The sequence below is a fragment of the Lissotriton helveticus genome, chromosome 4_1 (genome assembly GCF_964261635.1).
Source record: "Lissotriton helveticus chromosome 4_1, aLisHel1.1, whole genome shotgun sequence".
NCBI classification, from domain to species: domain Eukaryota; kingdom Metazoa; phylum Chordata; class Amphibia; order Caudata; family Salamandridae; genus Lissotriton; species Lissotriton helveticus.
In genome coordinates, this window is record NC_136063.1 from 710,114,514 (window position 1) to 710,131,601 (window position 17,088).

General features: G+C 44.2%; 1 protein-coding gene across 18 annotated transcripts in view; it reads right to left on the bottom strand.

The window, feature by feature from the left end:
* The window catches only part of DTNA (dystrobrevin alpha), a 658,854-nt gene that overhangs the window by 358,770 nt on the left and 282,996 nt on the right, over positions 1 to 17,088 (bottom strand). For all 18 annotated transcript variants that reach the window (XM_078687336.1, XM_078687334.1, XM_078687333.1 and 15 more), the window contains exon 4: positions 16,113 to 16,326. In XM_078687336.1, the coding sequence (XP_078543462.1) occupies positions 16,113 to 16,326 (214 nt within the window). The remainder of the gene's footprint in view (positions 1 to 16,112; positions 16,327 to 17,088) is intronic.

A 17,088-nucleotide genomic window follows, 5' to 3' on the forward strand; every position in this document is an offset into this window, starting at 1 on the left:
GCAATTAAGGGTTAAACAGCCCAATTGGTGAGCGATCAGAGATAGTCATTCAAATACAGATGTGAGCATCTCATCAATAATTGGCTAACATAGATGGGAGTCATAGGTAAAAAAGTGTCCTGCTTATAAGACATGTATCAGAGCAATGCAAGCAGCATCTACTGACTAAAGTGACTGAAAAGACACTGTGAAAATACAAACAACGAGCTGGCACCCCTCTTCTGAGCCACGAGATTGGTGTAAATGGAGCGCCTGGAAGAGGCCCTGCTTGAACCAGTGCAGCACGTGCTGCCCCGTGAGGCCCCGCAATGTGTCAGATCCCCACACGAGTTTTGATACTTAGGCATGCATTTGGCAAGTCATTAAACATTGCAAGGCGGGCAATGAAAAGCTCTTCCACTCCAAAGGATAATTTAATTAAGCGGAAAACCGTTAATTTGAAAGTCATGAGACGGGGAATCAAACACATACATGCCAGATTGCTGCAAATGGGATGTCTTCAGAGGCTCTAAAGATTACATTATAAACGCGGAATTGCAGAAAAGCTATTTAACAAGAATGGAAGATTTCTGCGGCATCGCAGTGATCTTAAATAGCACAGCGAGGAGCCGGAAATTATTTTTTTGTATTTATTGCAGCCAGCATATCTCTTGGAGATACATATTTTTGTTTACAAAGCAATATTTATGAAAGCATCAACATGGAAAATTCTTTACAAATATTCATGGTCCAGTTTTAAGACTCTGCATTCCTCATGAGACACTCACAGTTCCGCAGCACTTACAAGGAAGGCCTCTCTATTCCCCTATGAGTGGTAAACTTCAGGAAGCAATACCTGGGTGACAGACCGCCCTTCATTGGCCTATTTTGTAAGTACTGGTGAGCGAGCCACGAAATGAACAGGGAGAGCCGAGCCGAGGGTCTGATTGGGCCACAAGAGCCCACGTACTTGCAGAGTCCTGAAAACGTATGGCACGTAAAATGTGCAACACACACCATATAAGAACACGCTGAAAACTCCCATTCAAATAAGTGTATTTCTTTACCATAAAGAAGTGTTTCAACTTAGTACATCAAATTATATCACTGCATTGAGGCATTTACTAAAGGCGTATTTTAAAACATGAATTAAAAAATATCCATGTCTCCCATCACTCACTGTGACAACAGTGCCCTTAGTGAATTAAGAGGTAAGTCAGAAGTCACGTGTTTTGAATTCTTTTTTTTTTACTTAAGAATCAGTCATATACACAAGACATCATTGCAATCTCATTGCAATAAAACAGAAATAATGCAAAATCATAGAAACATGAGGATAGGCCGCGATATAAAGTAATACGAAAAAAAAGGGATAGAGAAAGAGAGAAGAAAGAAAGAAAGAAATAGACCAATTACAGAACAATGCAATCCATCACTAAGTAAAACAGGCCCAGACACATCGAAAAAGTTCAAAAGCTTTGGGGCCTCTGGCCTTAGGGATGGCCCACCACTCTGGTACCTTGGGAGGAGAGGAGCTCATCCAATACCTAGCTATACACAGCCAAGTGGTACTTATTATGATTGACATCAGTGATGTTTGCCTGGGGTTAGAATCTATTTTGTGAGCCAACATAATCTCATTGATGGATAGCTGAAAATGGCGTCCAAGGTGGAACATGGACCCCTACCAAAAGTCCTGCAGCGCAGAGCAGCTAACAAACATATGAACACTATCTGCCGCGGGCAATCCACACCTAGAACAATGACTCTGGTCAGAAACATGGCTTGTAGTCCATTTGGAGATTCTTTCAGGGGTGTAGTGGGGCAGACAGATGGTCTTAAACTGCTGAGGCTTTCAGCTGACAGAGTGTACAGAGTGATCAATACTTTCTAAGGTGCAGAGTTCAGCACCCTACTCCATTAAGAGGCTAGCAGTGAGCAGTCATTAGTACTGTAAGCACTGAAGATCTGAGATAATGCTCTGATCAAAGCCTTGTCAGGTGCCCTGTATAGATAAGACAGAATATCAGGGCTGGATTTAGCACTGTGCGACAATGTTTGTTGGTACCCCCATAGACTCCCTCACTACCACCCTTCAACAGTGCCCCCTCAAGTCTCCATAACCACACTCTCTCAGATGTATTTAATTAGTTATATAGCACCTCTTATACCAGTGTAGGGTGTCAGAGCACTTTACATCACACACACACTACAAAGAGACAATCAATCATAGGTGTGTAAATCAGTGTATAGGAAATGTTACATACGCCAGAAGACTACAAGGTGAGCCGCATGTCCTCCATACTGGTACACAGTATAGTTTAAGAGTGCTTGGTCTGGAGAAGCACAAACTCAGAATTTAAAACATAACCCCATGGTTTGGGGTTACATTTAATAATAAGGATTTTTTCTTTACCGAAATGAACACTCTTTGAAACATTAGAATAATGAAAGACAGAGGTAAAACTTATAATGCTATAATCTATACTTTGCAGTTTGCATGCAGCTCTTTGACAGTTATTAGCTCACTGTTCCATGTTAGGATTTTAACATCTACACTACTAGTAACAAAGGGATCTGTCTGACAAAAGCACTGACCCCTTTAAACTATATGCACATTGAGATCTGCATGATACAAATTATTTGCAGCAGGCATATTAACCCTCTGTGCTACCATAAAATGAGTTAAAACTTCTACTAGATGAAACTCTTTCTCTCTCCAGGAAGAACGTTAATCACCGTAGTTATCTTGAAATGTGTATTGTTGTATGAAAATTGGAGGAGGCCAGCAATGCAACAGCAGGTGCTTTTAAAACTATAAAATACTTCCAAACAGGGCGCCCCCTCGAAGAGTAAGCACCCGGTGCGGTGGCACCGGTCGCACTGCCCTAGAGCTGGCCCTGCAGAATATCCATATCTTCCAAAATTATCCTGTCTTTCCACCCACATAGAAAGAAATCACACATTGCAAGTGCTTACATAAAATGATAGGGAAGGTCAAAAGAGGTGTGAAAGGAAGAAAATGAACAATGCCCATAACTGTCAAACAGCTGCCTAGCAGTCTTCACCCCTAGAGTTGCCCAGGCTTTACCTATTGTATCATGGAAGATAGAGGGAAATTTCAGGCTCCCCCAAAGTTGATCATATGTTGTTTTTTTTTTAGTTTTATATAAGCGCAAACTCGACCTGAAGATATCAGGTATCAGAGCGCTTACATGAGCACCAGTTTTGTTACAGATGGACACATTAATTTTTGCTAGGCACGAGGAGATGAAATGATTTGCCCAGAATCACAGGATGTTGAGAGTCGTTGCCGAGACGCAAACCTGGTTCCCCAGCTTCGAGGTCGACTGCTCTAGCCGCAAGTGTGTGCAGGGTAGGTAAGGAGTAATTGAAACAGTTTCCTTCCAGATACGGATGATGTCTTTAGTAATTTTAAACCTGATCCGCTAGTAGTAGTTGAGATCGGAAAGTCTATGAAAAAAAAATCTATCATCTGATCCCAATGCTAGTTGATAGCCCAATGTAGACGGGTCCGGGTCTTGACCTGTATGCAAATTTCTGATATGGCCTCCAAAGGCTGCCCAAAAATAGAGCTTATAATCAGGAAGCTGACACTCCAAATCCCCCTTAACCCACCCTCTGCCCCGGTTGTATGGGAGTTTCAAAAAACCAATAGCTCATCTGGTCCTCTTATTGCCCCATAGGAAGCTGCCAGTAGCACAGTCGGGTGTTTAAAGAATTAGTATGGGACCAGAAGTGGTATTGCTCGAAAAAGGTATAAGAATTTTTGTAAAACATTCATTTTTATGTTGCTGCCGTGACCGATTGCAAGAGGGGTTCATAGTTTAATTGAAAGATGCAGTCCATTCTGCTGTGAAGCCTAACTCTTAGGTAGGTAGCAGTTGAATCTGTCCCCAGGATTGGATCCTCTGACAAAGTTAAGTAGGATGTGCATTTTGGGTAGATTTAGTTTATATCCGGAGAGAGTTCCGAACTAAAAGCACCCTTTGAAACTATGTCGATGGTTACTTGTGGTTCAGGAGTAAAGATTGTAATGTCATCAGCATAAGTTGTAATTTTAAGCTCAAAACCGGTAGATATCACTGGCTGTATCTGTTGGTTGATTACAAGAGACCTTAAATAGGGTTTGGTATAAAGTGCAAATAAAAGTGGAGAAAGTGGGCACCCATATCGGGTGCCCCTGAAGATCCTAAATGGTGGAAAACGATTTCCACCATAGACCAAGTTACCCGTCGGATTTCTATAGAAAGACTGTACTCCCGTAATAAATCTTTTGCCAATACCGAGGGCTCTCATTATTGCCTTGAAAAAGGCCCATGTGACCCAGTAAAAGGCCTTTTCTGCATCTATCAGGACCATGTCAACCCCTTTAACCAACAATTCCGCCAAGTTGAAGGCGGCAATTGCGTGTTTATATGGCTGGCAGTATCCCTATTGGGTGAAAAGTCTTGCAGTTGCGATGAAACCAGGTACTGGGCTAAAAGGGCCAGTCGGAAGGCTAATAAGTTCGCAAAGATCTTAGAATCACAATTTATCATGAAAATGGGACGATAAGAGAACCTGTCCTCCGTTGGTTTATCTTTCTTTAGAAAAACAATGATATTAGTAAGGTTCCATGAGCCAGAAATCTCTCCGCCACTATCGATATAGTCCACCAGATGCATAAATTCCGCAGCGCAGGGCCCTTTTCTCTAGCAAAAATCCCAATCCTTAGTTTAACTCACCAAGTAGGTTTACATTCCATTTTTGAAATGCATCTTATCTTAAGCCATAATGTCCCATACACTGCTATTGGCACAAAATTTCAAGAACTTATATTAGGTTGTATTTGGCTAAAGAGCTATTTAGAAAGCTTGTACGGGAGAAACTCCAAACACAGCACACATATTGTATTTTATTTCTACGTTTTTAGGTCTCGCCTAGCAAACGCAGCGCATGCATTGCATTGCCTTGGCATGTCTATTGTTGTGGCTTTTGTTAGCGAAGGGAGACAAACCGTGTGCGCGCATGGCGTCTCCTCTCTGGCTTCATTCAATGCCGCTTGCACACATGCACATCTCCTGTCCCTCCCTGTCTCCTGTTCGCTGTGCCTGCGCGGACAGGAGATGTGCACACGGAGACAGCTTGTTTTTGAATATTGCACTTGGCTTGAGTTGGCAGCCACATAGGCGCAATCGGATATTTGAGATCTTCTGCTGGGAGAAAGGAGGTATGGTTGGCATTTGGGAGCCCCCACGCCTATAGTTTGAGAGCCCTGCTGACCAGTAGAAACAATGATGTGGGAGCCCTGCTTCCGTTGGGAGCAACTGCTGCATCGGGTTCACTCGCAGGCACTGCTGCCGAGCTCAGGTCACCTGAGCGGGGTGAAGTCTGGCAGCGCTAGATGATGCAAGTTGAAGGCGGCAATTGCGTGTTTATATGGCTGGCAGTATCCCTATTGGGTGAAAAGTCTTGCAGTTGCGATGAAACCAGGTACTGGGCTAAAAGGGCCAGTCGGAAGGCTAATAAGTTCGCAAAGATCTTAGAATCACAATTTATCATGAAAATGGGACGATAAGAGAACCTGTCCTCCGTTGGTTTATCTTTCTTTAGAAAAACAATGATATTAGTAAGGTTCCATGAGCCAGAAATCTCTCCGCCACTATCGATATAGTCCACCAGATGCATAAATTCCAGGGAGAAGAATTTTGATAAATATTTGATAGAATTCAAGCGGGATGGTATCTTCCCTGACTGGCTTCCCAGACAGCGGGACTCTGATAACATCCTCGATCTCGAACGTAGAAAAGTCTATCTGCAGAGCCGAGGCCTGGTATTCGGCCAGACAAGGTAGACCGCTCCCCTGTAAGTAGACCTAGATTATTACATAGAGCAACTTCATAGTCTATTTAAATCAGGCACAAGAGAGGTTCTTTGTATAGTGCACTACCTAAACTCACCAATTTTAAAGTGCTCTGAAATGCAATAAGGAAACCAAAAGCACAATGAAATAAAATATTTGCCTAAGATTGAAGTTTGGTAAAGCAGGAAAGCCAGGAAAAATCTAAAAATGTCTGATTTCATATTGTACCATTCAGCCTCTAGATGGGTATATATTTCCCTCTCTTGTTTTACATCATAAGGTTAATGTTTCTTCTTTTATTCTTGGCGCATTAGGTTTGAACGTGGGTGGCAGGCAAAAGCCACATTAAAGTTCAGCTTGTTTTGGGCATTAATTAGGGCCTCGAGCTGAGCCAGAGCCTGACATCTGTCTCCAGAGCTTGGTTCGAGCTTTCATTGGCTCGCCCAACTTTAATTATAAGCACCATCCATCTGACTCCATCTCCTCACCCCACAGTCGAAGCTGAACTCCTGGAATGCGGTACATGTGAAGCTTAAGATACACACAGGTGTATAGTATATGCTGGTGCCCTGAAATGAAACAATATGAGAGTGACAATAGGAGGGTAGTCTCATAAATGGCAGAACTGGGCTGTTCTGAATTAGAGTTCTGCACTTATTAGAGTATTTATATCAAAGAGGTATGACACTCTTTGTATGATTTCCACTGCCCAATTTTTCTGAATGTAAATAATACACTAGGCGGTGCCTGGCTAGAGTGAATGGCAGCAGCGCAGGGCCCTTTTCTCTAGCAAAAATCCCAATCCTTAGTTTAACTCACCAAGTAGGTTTACATTCCATTTTTGAAATGCATCTTATCTTAAGCCATAATGTCCCATACACTGCTATTGGCACAAAATTTCAAGAACTTATATTAGGTTGTATTTGGCTAAAGAGCTATTTAGAAAGCTTGTACGGGAGAAACTCCAAACACAGCACACATATTGTATTTTATTTCTACGTTTTTAGGTCTCGCCTAGCAAATGCAGCGCATGCATTGCATTGCCTTGGCATGTCTATTGTTGTGGCTTTTGTTAGCGAAGGGAGACAAACCGTGTGCGCGCATGGCGTCTCCTCTCTGGCTTCATTCAATGCCGCTTGCACACATGCACATCTCCTGTCCCTCCCTGTCTCCTGTTCGCTGTGCCTGCGCGGACAGGAGATGTGCACACGGAGACAGCTTGTTTTTGAATATTGCACTTGGCTTGAGTTGGCAGCCACATAGGCGCAATCGGATATTTGAGATCTTCTGCTGGGAGAAAGGAGGTAAGGTTGGCATTTGGGAGTCCCCACGCCTATAGTTTGAGAGCCCTGCTGACCAGTAGAAACAATGATGTGGGAGCCCTGCTTCCGTTGGGAGCAACTGCTGCATCGGGTTCACTCGCAGGCACTGCTGCCGAGCTCAGGTCACCTGAGCGGGGTGAAGTCTGGCAGCGCTAGATGATGCAAGCTGTCCCCGGACCCGCGCGTGCACAGCCCTCCTGGAGTTTCGGAGACCACACCATTCCCAGTGCAGCAGACCTCATTCTTCGGGCTAAGAATATAATCTCTGGGCTCGGACGTGCTCCCGCTTCACAATGATAAATGAGTCGGACGCAGAATATGGAACAAGGGCTGAAGAAATACAAACCTCTGCAGAAACAACGCAACAATGTCACCTACCCAACCCCACCCCACCCCTCCTCCTCACTCGCCATGCTCCGATCTCACCCTCTCGCTCCATGTATTCATTTCACCTGCCTTATGCTCTCCATTCCCACTTCTGTTTCAGTCAGTTTTCAGTCGCCTGATCTCATTCACAGTCTGCAAGTCCTGATCTCACCCGCTATCCACCCGCTGAGCCTCCCTTGCCTTTTACTCTCATTAATCGACCTCCCCAAGCCTCTCATTTGGCCAACTCTCGCCATCTCACCTACTCTCCATCCACAACCTCACCCACTGCCCCATCTCCACCGCACAATCTGGCATTCCCCCACCTTCCCATATCCTGAACTAGCCCGTCCGCCATCCACGAAGTCTCTCACCCATCACCACGCTCGCCACCCTCTCTCGCTGTCCGGCCACACACTGTTTCATGACCTCACTCATCCATTCCTTGAGTTCACCCAACAGACCCTCGATCTTTGAGATCATCTACCCCGTCCACCACGCAGGTACACCATTCCAAAGTGCGCTCCACCTTGCCCCACTCTCCATCCCTCATCTAACCACTCTCTCCATGGGACATATTTCTGAGCTTACGCATTCCCCACTATCCATCATGGAGCTCACGCTTCGTCCTCACATTCTGCTCTCATGCCCCACATCCCAGAGAACACTTGTCGGCTCACACACTCCGTTTCTCAGCCCCCACCCTCCCCTTGTTCTATGTCTTCATAGGAGCCCATTATGAGTTTCCCACAGCATTTGGGGCAACCATGTGTCGTCTAATATTTCTGTACCAAAAATTACGGGGTCTTGAAACTCCCGACCTGGTTTTACTGGATGTGAATCCAAACTCTTTGAGACGAGAAGTAGCTACCAGCAGAGGCAGATCCAAGCCCAAACTTCCACCTCTCATCTCCATGCCCCACTCTCTGGGTGCCCCATCTTCTCTTCTCTCTCTCACACCTCTCTTTCATTCTTTCACGCAGCCTTCCTGACACTCTCATATTAGGTCACTTCAGGTCTTCAAGCACAAGTTCTTTCCTTTGCCTTTTGAACGTTTCAATCACTCAAACCCACGCTCTCCTCTGCTTCTTAGGGTCTCTTCTGCGGTCACTCTTTATGCATCTATGGCATATTCTCCCATTTTTCTCTTTCTCACACACTCTTTCTGCTCCTCGATCTACAGCTTATTCAACACTTCGTGCACAAACTACCTATCCCTCTCTATCTTCTTTGTATCTATTTTTGCAGGTCTCAACCCTATCTATTCACCATGCAACAGAATTCCACTACACAAATCTACTCCCCACCACACAATCCCACTCTACACCATTCTCCAACTAACCATTCCAATTCAACCTACATAATTCCACTCCAAACAAAATTCATCCGGTACACTCTAAACCAAACACATAGGTAAACGACATAGTCATTTACAATACCAATAGCTCTAACATTCACAAGTGCGAGACCTATTGCATTGCAAATGCTTGTTTTAGAGTGCATATGAATTGAAGGGATCATAGTGTACAGTTAATACTGGCAATGGGCGATATCAATTAGAGTGAACTAGAGATAAACATGCATAAGTACATACTGCTTCAGTCCTCTGGGAAGAGCTGTCAATCTGGACTCAGAGGGACACATGTAAATCATTAAAGAACTCTATTAATCTCTATTAATTTAGTGGTTTCAAGATGTTTCTTAAGATGTAGGACGTTTTGAAGGAGTAAGAGCTGAAGTAGTAGGCTATTCCCCTGAACCTCTGTTTTTCTTGTCTGGGAGTTTGAACAGTGCCACACTTTAAGAGAGAATGAGCCTCACTGGTAAATGCTGGTGAAATATGTTGTATGTGGGTTGTGCTACTATTTCTAAGTGTGCCTAAGCGTGAATAATTGAAGGCTACACACCGTCCTTCCTTGTTTGACTAGAAGTCCCAGGATGGTGTGTATGGATGATCTGGCATGCTGAGCTTTATTTGGGCGCCATGTTACTTGCCCAAGTGATTTTCAATGGCTAGTGACACAAATGGAAATGACTTGTACATTGAATGGTGTGACAATACAAAAATCACATCTTTTGCGACAAAATCATTCTGATTCTTATGGCGGAATCAATACCAGCTTCCCTGAGAGTATAGTACGAACAAACACATATATCTCTTTGAAGTATGATCAACACCAGGAGGCACCTTTCTGCTTTGGGCCAGCACCCGCCCAGGGCAACACCGGGAGAAGGCAGGAACCAGCGCGAGAGCTACCGGGAGGAAGGGAGAGGAGTGAGGACTCCAACTCCCAGCAGCCTCGACGCCACCATCAGCAGCGTAGCGCCAGGAGGCACATAAATCTCCTTGCCTGCCTCCGCGGCGCGGGCCGTGCCCGGGCCAAGGGCGGGTCCGTCCTTGCCCGTCCGTGCCAGGAAGAGGCAGGGCAGGGCCCCTCCTTTTCGCTTGCAGTTGTGGACAGGCATGTCGGGATCGAGTCAATACTGATACTGATAAGGTACTGTTATGGAGTCTTATTTGCTATATCTCCCGTTTGACTCTGCAAATTTCTGGCAAAACGCCATTTGATAACTGTTGCTGACCTGTGCAAATCCCATTAAGAAGGAGCACTGTTTGTAGGGATGGGGAAAATAAAGTCTATGGAAGGGGGGGGGGAGATGAAGGATTGGGTGGCAAAACTCACAAAGGGAAAAAAGCAAAGAAGGTATTTAAACAGCCAGCTAGCAACTGCGTATTGGATCGTATTGATACACTCATAGAGGAATGTGAGGACCTTCTAGTGAGTGAGTCAAATCCACAAGGGGTGACAGGAGTGACAGATAAGTCTCCATCTAGCATAGTACATCCTCCCAGGGATAGTTTAAAAACCCATCCAGTTATCCCTAATATGTTTCATAAACGCAAAGGGTGCCCTAAGGAAAATATAGATGCGAGTGGCGCAAACCCAGGAAGGGAGGAGGTCCCCTCTGATACCAGCTCAAGTCCTAGTGACTTGGGTGGCCCCCATCACACACTAATCGATCCCTTAGTTATTACTAAAATAGATATGCTGTATTATCATGCACTCTGGCGGAGGAAAACTCTTAGTCCTTGGAATCCACAATTGCAATTAATAAAGAGCAGGACGAAAATCAGGCCACAAATTCACAGATTATCCAAGTATGATCAATATACAATTAAAGTGTTGTTAATATACTTAGCTTGAGAAGTACTAGATGTACGTAACTAAAAAGTAGTAAACATTTAACTTCGTTAATTGATCTTTTTGGCATGTACCAAACAACACATTTTGGATGTGCAGAAGGTCATCTCTCACCACTATAGCGACGGAAACATGTACCTTTCCTAATTGGGTGCTGAGTAGCGCTCAGGGCACAAGTCAAAGGGTACACTTGGGTAGGCGGTCTCCCCTGTCAAGAAGTTGGGCCCTGCAGAAATATGATGGTCTCGTCCTGGTGTAATTTTCAGACACATTCAGCAGCGCTTGCACGTATCTCCGTTCATTCCAAGCAGCAACGTGCAGGTGAGGGGGCTTTGTTATTTTAAATTCCAGCTAAGCCCAAAACAAAGGCCAAAGTTAAAGGGCCATCAGACCTCCTTTTGATTAAGTATCCTGGCTGGGAGCTAACTGGAACCTAACACTAACTGCAAATGCTATGGAGGGGAAACAGGCTCACAGCTTGTTATTATTTCACAGGTACTCAAGAAAGGCATGCTTTTGACTTTGTTCAGTTCCTGTATATAAGACATATGTATGCACTTTAAGAATGTCAGATGTGTTGGCGTTTCCCAGTATTTACACAAATAACAATTTAAATACCATTATTTGTCTTTATTTCTTTTACAGCGCTACTTGTCCTAATCCAGGGTGTCAGGCCGCTTTACATCATATATACACATTATACATTGACAATAAATCATGTGTGTAAATCAATGAAAAGGGAGTGTTACAAAAGCCACTGAGGGTTAGAAGGTGTTGGAGACGCATGTTCTTCATAGCCCACTGTGCTATATTAGAAGGATTTAAATGTATGAACTGCAAGTAACAAAATGATCTGTGTGAACCCACTTACCCATCTACATAAAATAAAAATCTGTCATCTGCGTGTCACATGATGTGCTTTGCAGGAGACATATTAACCCTGTATGCTACTCTGATTCAAAACTGGGACTGGACATTACAGGAGTCTTTCCAGCAAGTACATTGCTTTCAGAGTTACATTACCATTATTCTTATTCCCTGAGATTTACTGGGAACACAAAGATCTATGCAGCTGGTGTGTTAACCCCAAAAGATATTTTATAATGCAGATTGTGTACCAATTAAGTAGTTCAGATGTATTGCCACGTTTCTCCTTGTACCCAATTTCTTTGTGGCAGATTTAAAAAAAAATGAATGTAGAAGTTGAGGCCCAGATTTTGCGTTGGGGTTGCGTCACATTTTTGGCACAACTCTGGCATAAAAAGTTATTTGTAAAATATTGTAATGCGCTCAAATGTAGTCATGATAGACCAGCTAAACATATGTGTGAGGTCTTCAAATTTGATGTCACTAATTGTGATGTCACTTCCTGTGAGATCATAGGTTGTGATTCTACTTTCTGTGGTGCCTAATGTGATGTCACACTGTGATGTCACGCACCATGATGTCACTTGCATACTGCCTAACTTGGTTAGTCCCCCACTTCTTTTTTAGGGCGAGCCCTCGTGATGCACTGCGTAGCAGTGCTCGCGTAGGCGAGCCGTTTTGTAGGGGTTTTCAAAATGGGCCTGGAAATTCCACACGCTCGTGCGTGTTCACTTACTAGGTCCATTTTGATTGGACTTTGCGTGCGTGCTGTTTCTTAAACAGAACACGCAATAGGACATAGGCGGTGGCGTAGCTCCGCCCATGGCCTATTGGTGTCTGTTACGTGCACCAAAGCCCATATGTCTTCAAGTATCGTTCCGACACGGGCACGATAATTGAAGACATATGCTTTGCAGTGGCGGGCGCGCACCACTCACAGGTGTTTTTTTTTTTTTACATTAGCGAAAGCAATCGCTTTCAGTGCAGTCTGAATTTTGGCTTTTCTTCCGATTTTACCATAGGATACAGTTTTGGGTGCACGTGACTCGGGAAGGTGACAGGGCTGACATGATTCCGGATTATAATTTAAAGGGAGGCGATAGATCGGGGAGGGTTTGTGCTGCTTGTTATGTGTAGATTCACCCACATCTGTAAGTGCTAGCTGTGCATCCCGTCCGAGAACAGCTGGAAACTGAATGAGTGCCCGCTAGCAGGAACAGCGTCACGGCCGCAGGACAGCAATAACAGGGCACGTGGCAAAAAAAGCAAAACGGAAAAGGGACTTCTGAGACTGGAAACAGCCTGAACTGGTTCGTGACAGGAGTGCGCGCGGCAACAGGTCTACACAGGAAAATGACATGTTGCTATTCTCAGAAGCCACGTCTCATGTGTGAGCCGCGCATCGCTTTTCATGATATAACTGGAAGGGTTAACACCTGCAGACCCAGGCAGCACGGGGACTTCTGCACACTGCTGACTCAGCTGAGAGGCCAACCACTGAATGGGTACATGCGAGGAGTCAGGAGGCCTCCACTTCCGCCACGCACTTCTGTTTCTAATGCCTATGGTGCTTCTCACCTTCCACATTCACACCTACTCTAAGGCCCTTGGGTTCAGTAACTCTTTTATTATCCACATAAAAATACTAAAGCCCATGTGCAATACCAGGAAGCCCACATTTAGGTACCCGCTGCCAGAAAGCCTGCAAGCAGAGGGTCCATTCCGCCAGCCTCTACCCCCACGTGACAAGTGATATACACAACTAATGCAGAGTTTACACTCCGCTTCCACCACCGCGAGCACATATGCTCAAGATGGCACTTGCGGGCAAAGTTAGAGGCGGACTTTGGAGGGCAGTGTGAAAATAAAGCGAGGGTGGGCGATTTAAGAGGCAGACACTGCGGAAAGTGGAAGAGACGGACTTCAGACACTGGTGAGTGTGAGAAGAAGTAGACGGCGGGCAGCGATGGCAGTGTGAGGAGCAGACACTAGAGGGCAGAGGGAGAAGCGGGCAGAGATGGGCAGTTGTGGGGCCTGGCAGACAAGATCGGCGTAGCATGACGTGAGAGGAGACAGTGGTGGTGGGCGATATGTGGAACAGACACTGGTTAACAGTGGTAAGTGCAGATGTTGGTTCGAGGGTGAGAACCAGGCACTGGTGTGCGGTGCACAGCGAGGGCGCTGTTAGACGTGTGAGACAGTCTGAGGTGGGCCGTGTGAGGAGACGTAAGAGGAACAAGTGAGAAGCAAATGTTGGTGGGTGTAATGTGGTGACGAAACACCGCGGGCAATGAGAGGCAGACCGAGGTGAGGAAAGTGGGCCTGATGTATCAAAGAGCTTTGCCCATTCTGAGTCAATGGGAAAAGACGTTATTAGTACATATGGGCCTTAGATATGTGTTTGTGTGCCCCAAACCTCACCATGTAAGCCGGCCATGTGTGTGCACAGACACAAGACTGTTTGTGCTTTATACATTCATATACCTGTGTGCGTGTATGTTTTTGTGCATGAAAATGAGCCAGGCGCTTTGTGTGTGGCTGCTGCAATACACTCAGAAGAATGTGTGCATGTGTGCTCATGCCTGAGTGACTGTATGAATATATGCTTTGAGTAAAAATCCTAGAATGGGCCGTATGCATTGAATGTCCATGTGTCTCCTCCCGGCAGGACCCCGCCCCCAAGAATCGGCAGTGCTTACTTCATATTTTCACAGCACACTAGATTAACTATAGTGGCACACAACACCTGGCGTAAAGGAAGTTGTCATTATACAGTTGTTGATCCTGTAGAGCAGAGCGTGTCCTGGCACACTGGTCACCAAATACTTTAATCTGGGTGCTTCTGGCCAAGCAAAATGCATTCTAGATGTGCCTCAGGTCTGAAATTTTGTGTGCCTTTTGAAAATAAATCCTGTTTTGTTTATTGCAAACGCACGTTTACATACACTAGACTGCATAGACTTTCATGATTGTGCATGCCGCGCTCGAGTACTAAGAACATGAGAACATTGGTGCACGTGGACGAGTGAATGTGTTTAAGCTTCAGCCCTCCCAGCATTCTGCCAAGGTGTAGAGCAGAACCGCATGCGTCACTTTGCTGGCAGGTCAGTTTGCACGAAGCACTCTGCTCTGCTGCATGTTTTTATGCTTTTGACGTGCTTTCAGTCGGGCTTTTTTTTTTGTGGTAGCGAATAGAAGAAATCATCACTCAAACGAACGCTCGAATTGCAAGTAGTTAAAATGTCATAAAGGTACTCAAACTCTGTAAACAGCATCTTTAACAAGCATTGACAAGGTCAATATATCTCGCCTTTCGGAGCTACTGGTTTTGCCAATTACTTTAGGTGTTGCTGTGCAGCACTGTCAAAATAAAACAAGCATTGAAAATGCAATAGGTCTCGCATTATTAAAGTTTGAGCTATTGGCATTGTAAATGACAATGCCTTTTATTAATTTGCGTAAACAAGCACATTGTACTTATAGTCCATGCTTATGAGAAGCAAGGCTGGCAGTCTCTTTTACTGCCAGCCTTGCTCATCGTAAGCAAGGAATATACGTTCAAAGTGCGTGTTTATGCACCGATTGCAGGTTTTAAAAACAAATCAATAAAAGGCATTGTCGTTTACAATGCCAATAGCTCAAACTTTAATAATGCGAGACCTACTGCATTGTAAATGCTTGTTTAGGACTTGAGCCCTACATTCCACATTATGTTTTGATCTCAGAATTGCATTTTTTATCTGTGTATGACGATACTATTCTTTTTAGCATCTCCATTATAGGAACTTATATTTATGATTCAAAAATAGAACTTGTTTATTGATACCCTCGGGGTGATAAGCTGTGCTATATAAATATTGATTGATATTATAACAGAGTGATCATGTGATTATGTCATTTTCGTGCATACACACACACATCATTTAGTATTTATTTTATACAAAAGAAGTTTTGTGCCTTTTAGTCACTTACAAAGGGATGAAAAAATTAAGTGTTCTCATAACGGTTGTCCTGAAACACAAACAATGAATGTTTTTTTCCCCAAAAGTTTTGAACTTTACAAAGAAAATGACCAGTCACTGACATCACTGTTGGGTCAATTCATTTTGAAAAGACTGCACTGACCTTTTATGTCAATAAAGCACTGGGGTCTTTTAATACTGTCCTTTCCCTTACAACTTGGCATTTCTAGACTAGCCCTCTAATTTTCAAACAAAGGGACTACAATAGTATTTCCAATCCAGAGTTTAGTTACTGTAGGTACTTTAGCCAAACTTCGTGTGGGATGCAGATGTAGTGTGCATTACAACTGCATTCATAGAAGGTTCCTAAACCTCCGATATACTAAACTCCCCTGGAACGTGTACAGCACATGATGTAATGCTCAGTGCGGGCCACATTTCATATTTATTAGGTAGATATATGGTTATACATGATGTTCCGTCCAAAGAATATTCATAATTTCTTGCTATCAGAACAATTCTAAATAAATGAATAAGATAAACATACGGGTCATAGGCTGCCAGCAGGAAGTTGAGCAATAGGCTGATAGACTGATCCACGTTGATCTGGTGTGTGGTTGGCATCCGCTTGTTGAGCTGGTAGAAGATGGTGGATAGCACAGCTTCCAGGCGAGCCACATTCAGCTCTACATTTGGGTCAAGGTTGTTCAACGCGTTTTCTCTAAGTGCTTCAATGACATTCCATATATCCACCAGGTGCACTGTGTACAAAACACAAATTATTAGCTTCAAACCAAACATGCAACATTTAAAAGGGTGGTATAGATCACAGGTTATATGTCAATGTGTAGCTAACTTTGCATATTACAGTAAGCTGAAAACAAAAGAAGCTATCTGACATACCACCAAAGGATGTTTGTGACAATGAAGTGATACTTTTGCTAGATATGTGTGCACCATCAGACCAGAGGACATGCCTTAAGAGCTTTTTATGGATGGTAGTCCAGTGTGGACCACTCCTTCACCCAGACACTTGGAGAGAAATCTGTAAAACAACTGTAGGAAGTGAGTTATAAAGGTGGGTCAGGAAATCCATCATGCGTAGGGGATCTCCTAAGTGTCGGAATATAATTTAGTAAAGTGTTACAGAAGTCTACTGCAAGCGTAGTTGTTTTGAACAGGCAGGCTTTGCACATGCTACAGGATGAACAGGGTTGTTGGGATTAGGCGGGTAGTGAACGAGTCTGAAGGACCTCTCGCTCAGGTATAGGATGGAAAAGTAGCACCGGTAGGCCTGTGATTTTGAAGAGAACTGATAGGTCCTGTAGCGAAGGTGAGGCCCAGTTCATTCCAGAGGAATCAGAATTAGGTTTTAAAAAAGGGCTTTAGGAAAGGAAGGTTGGCTAGTACATCATGATGAGGTGTGCCACTAGGGATATTAGGAGTTAGTAGACAAACAGGTGATTACCACAGGTGCCGTGGGGAGGAAAAGAGATCAGAGTTTTAATGCACGAGTAAGCTGA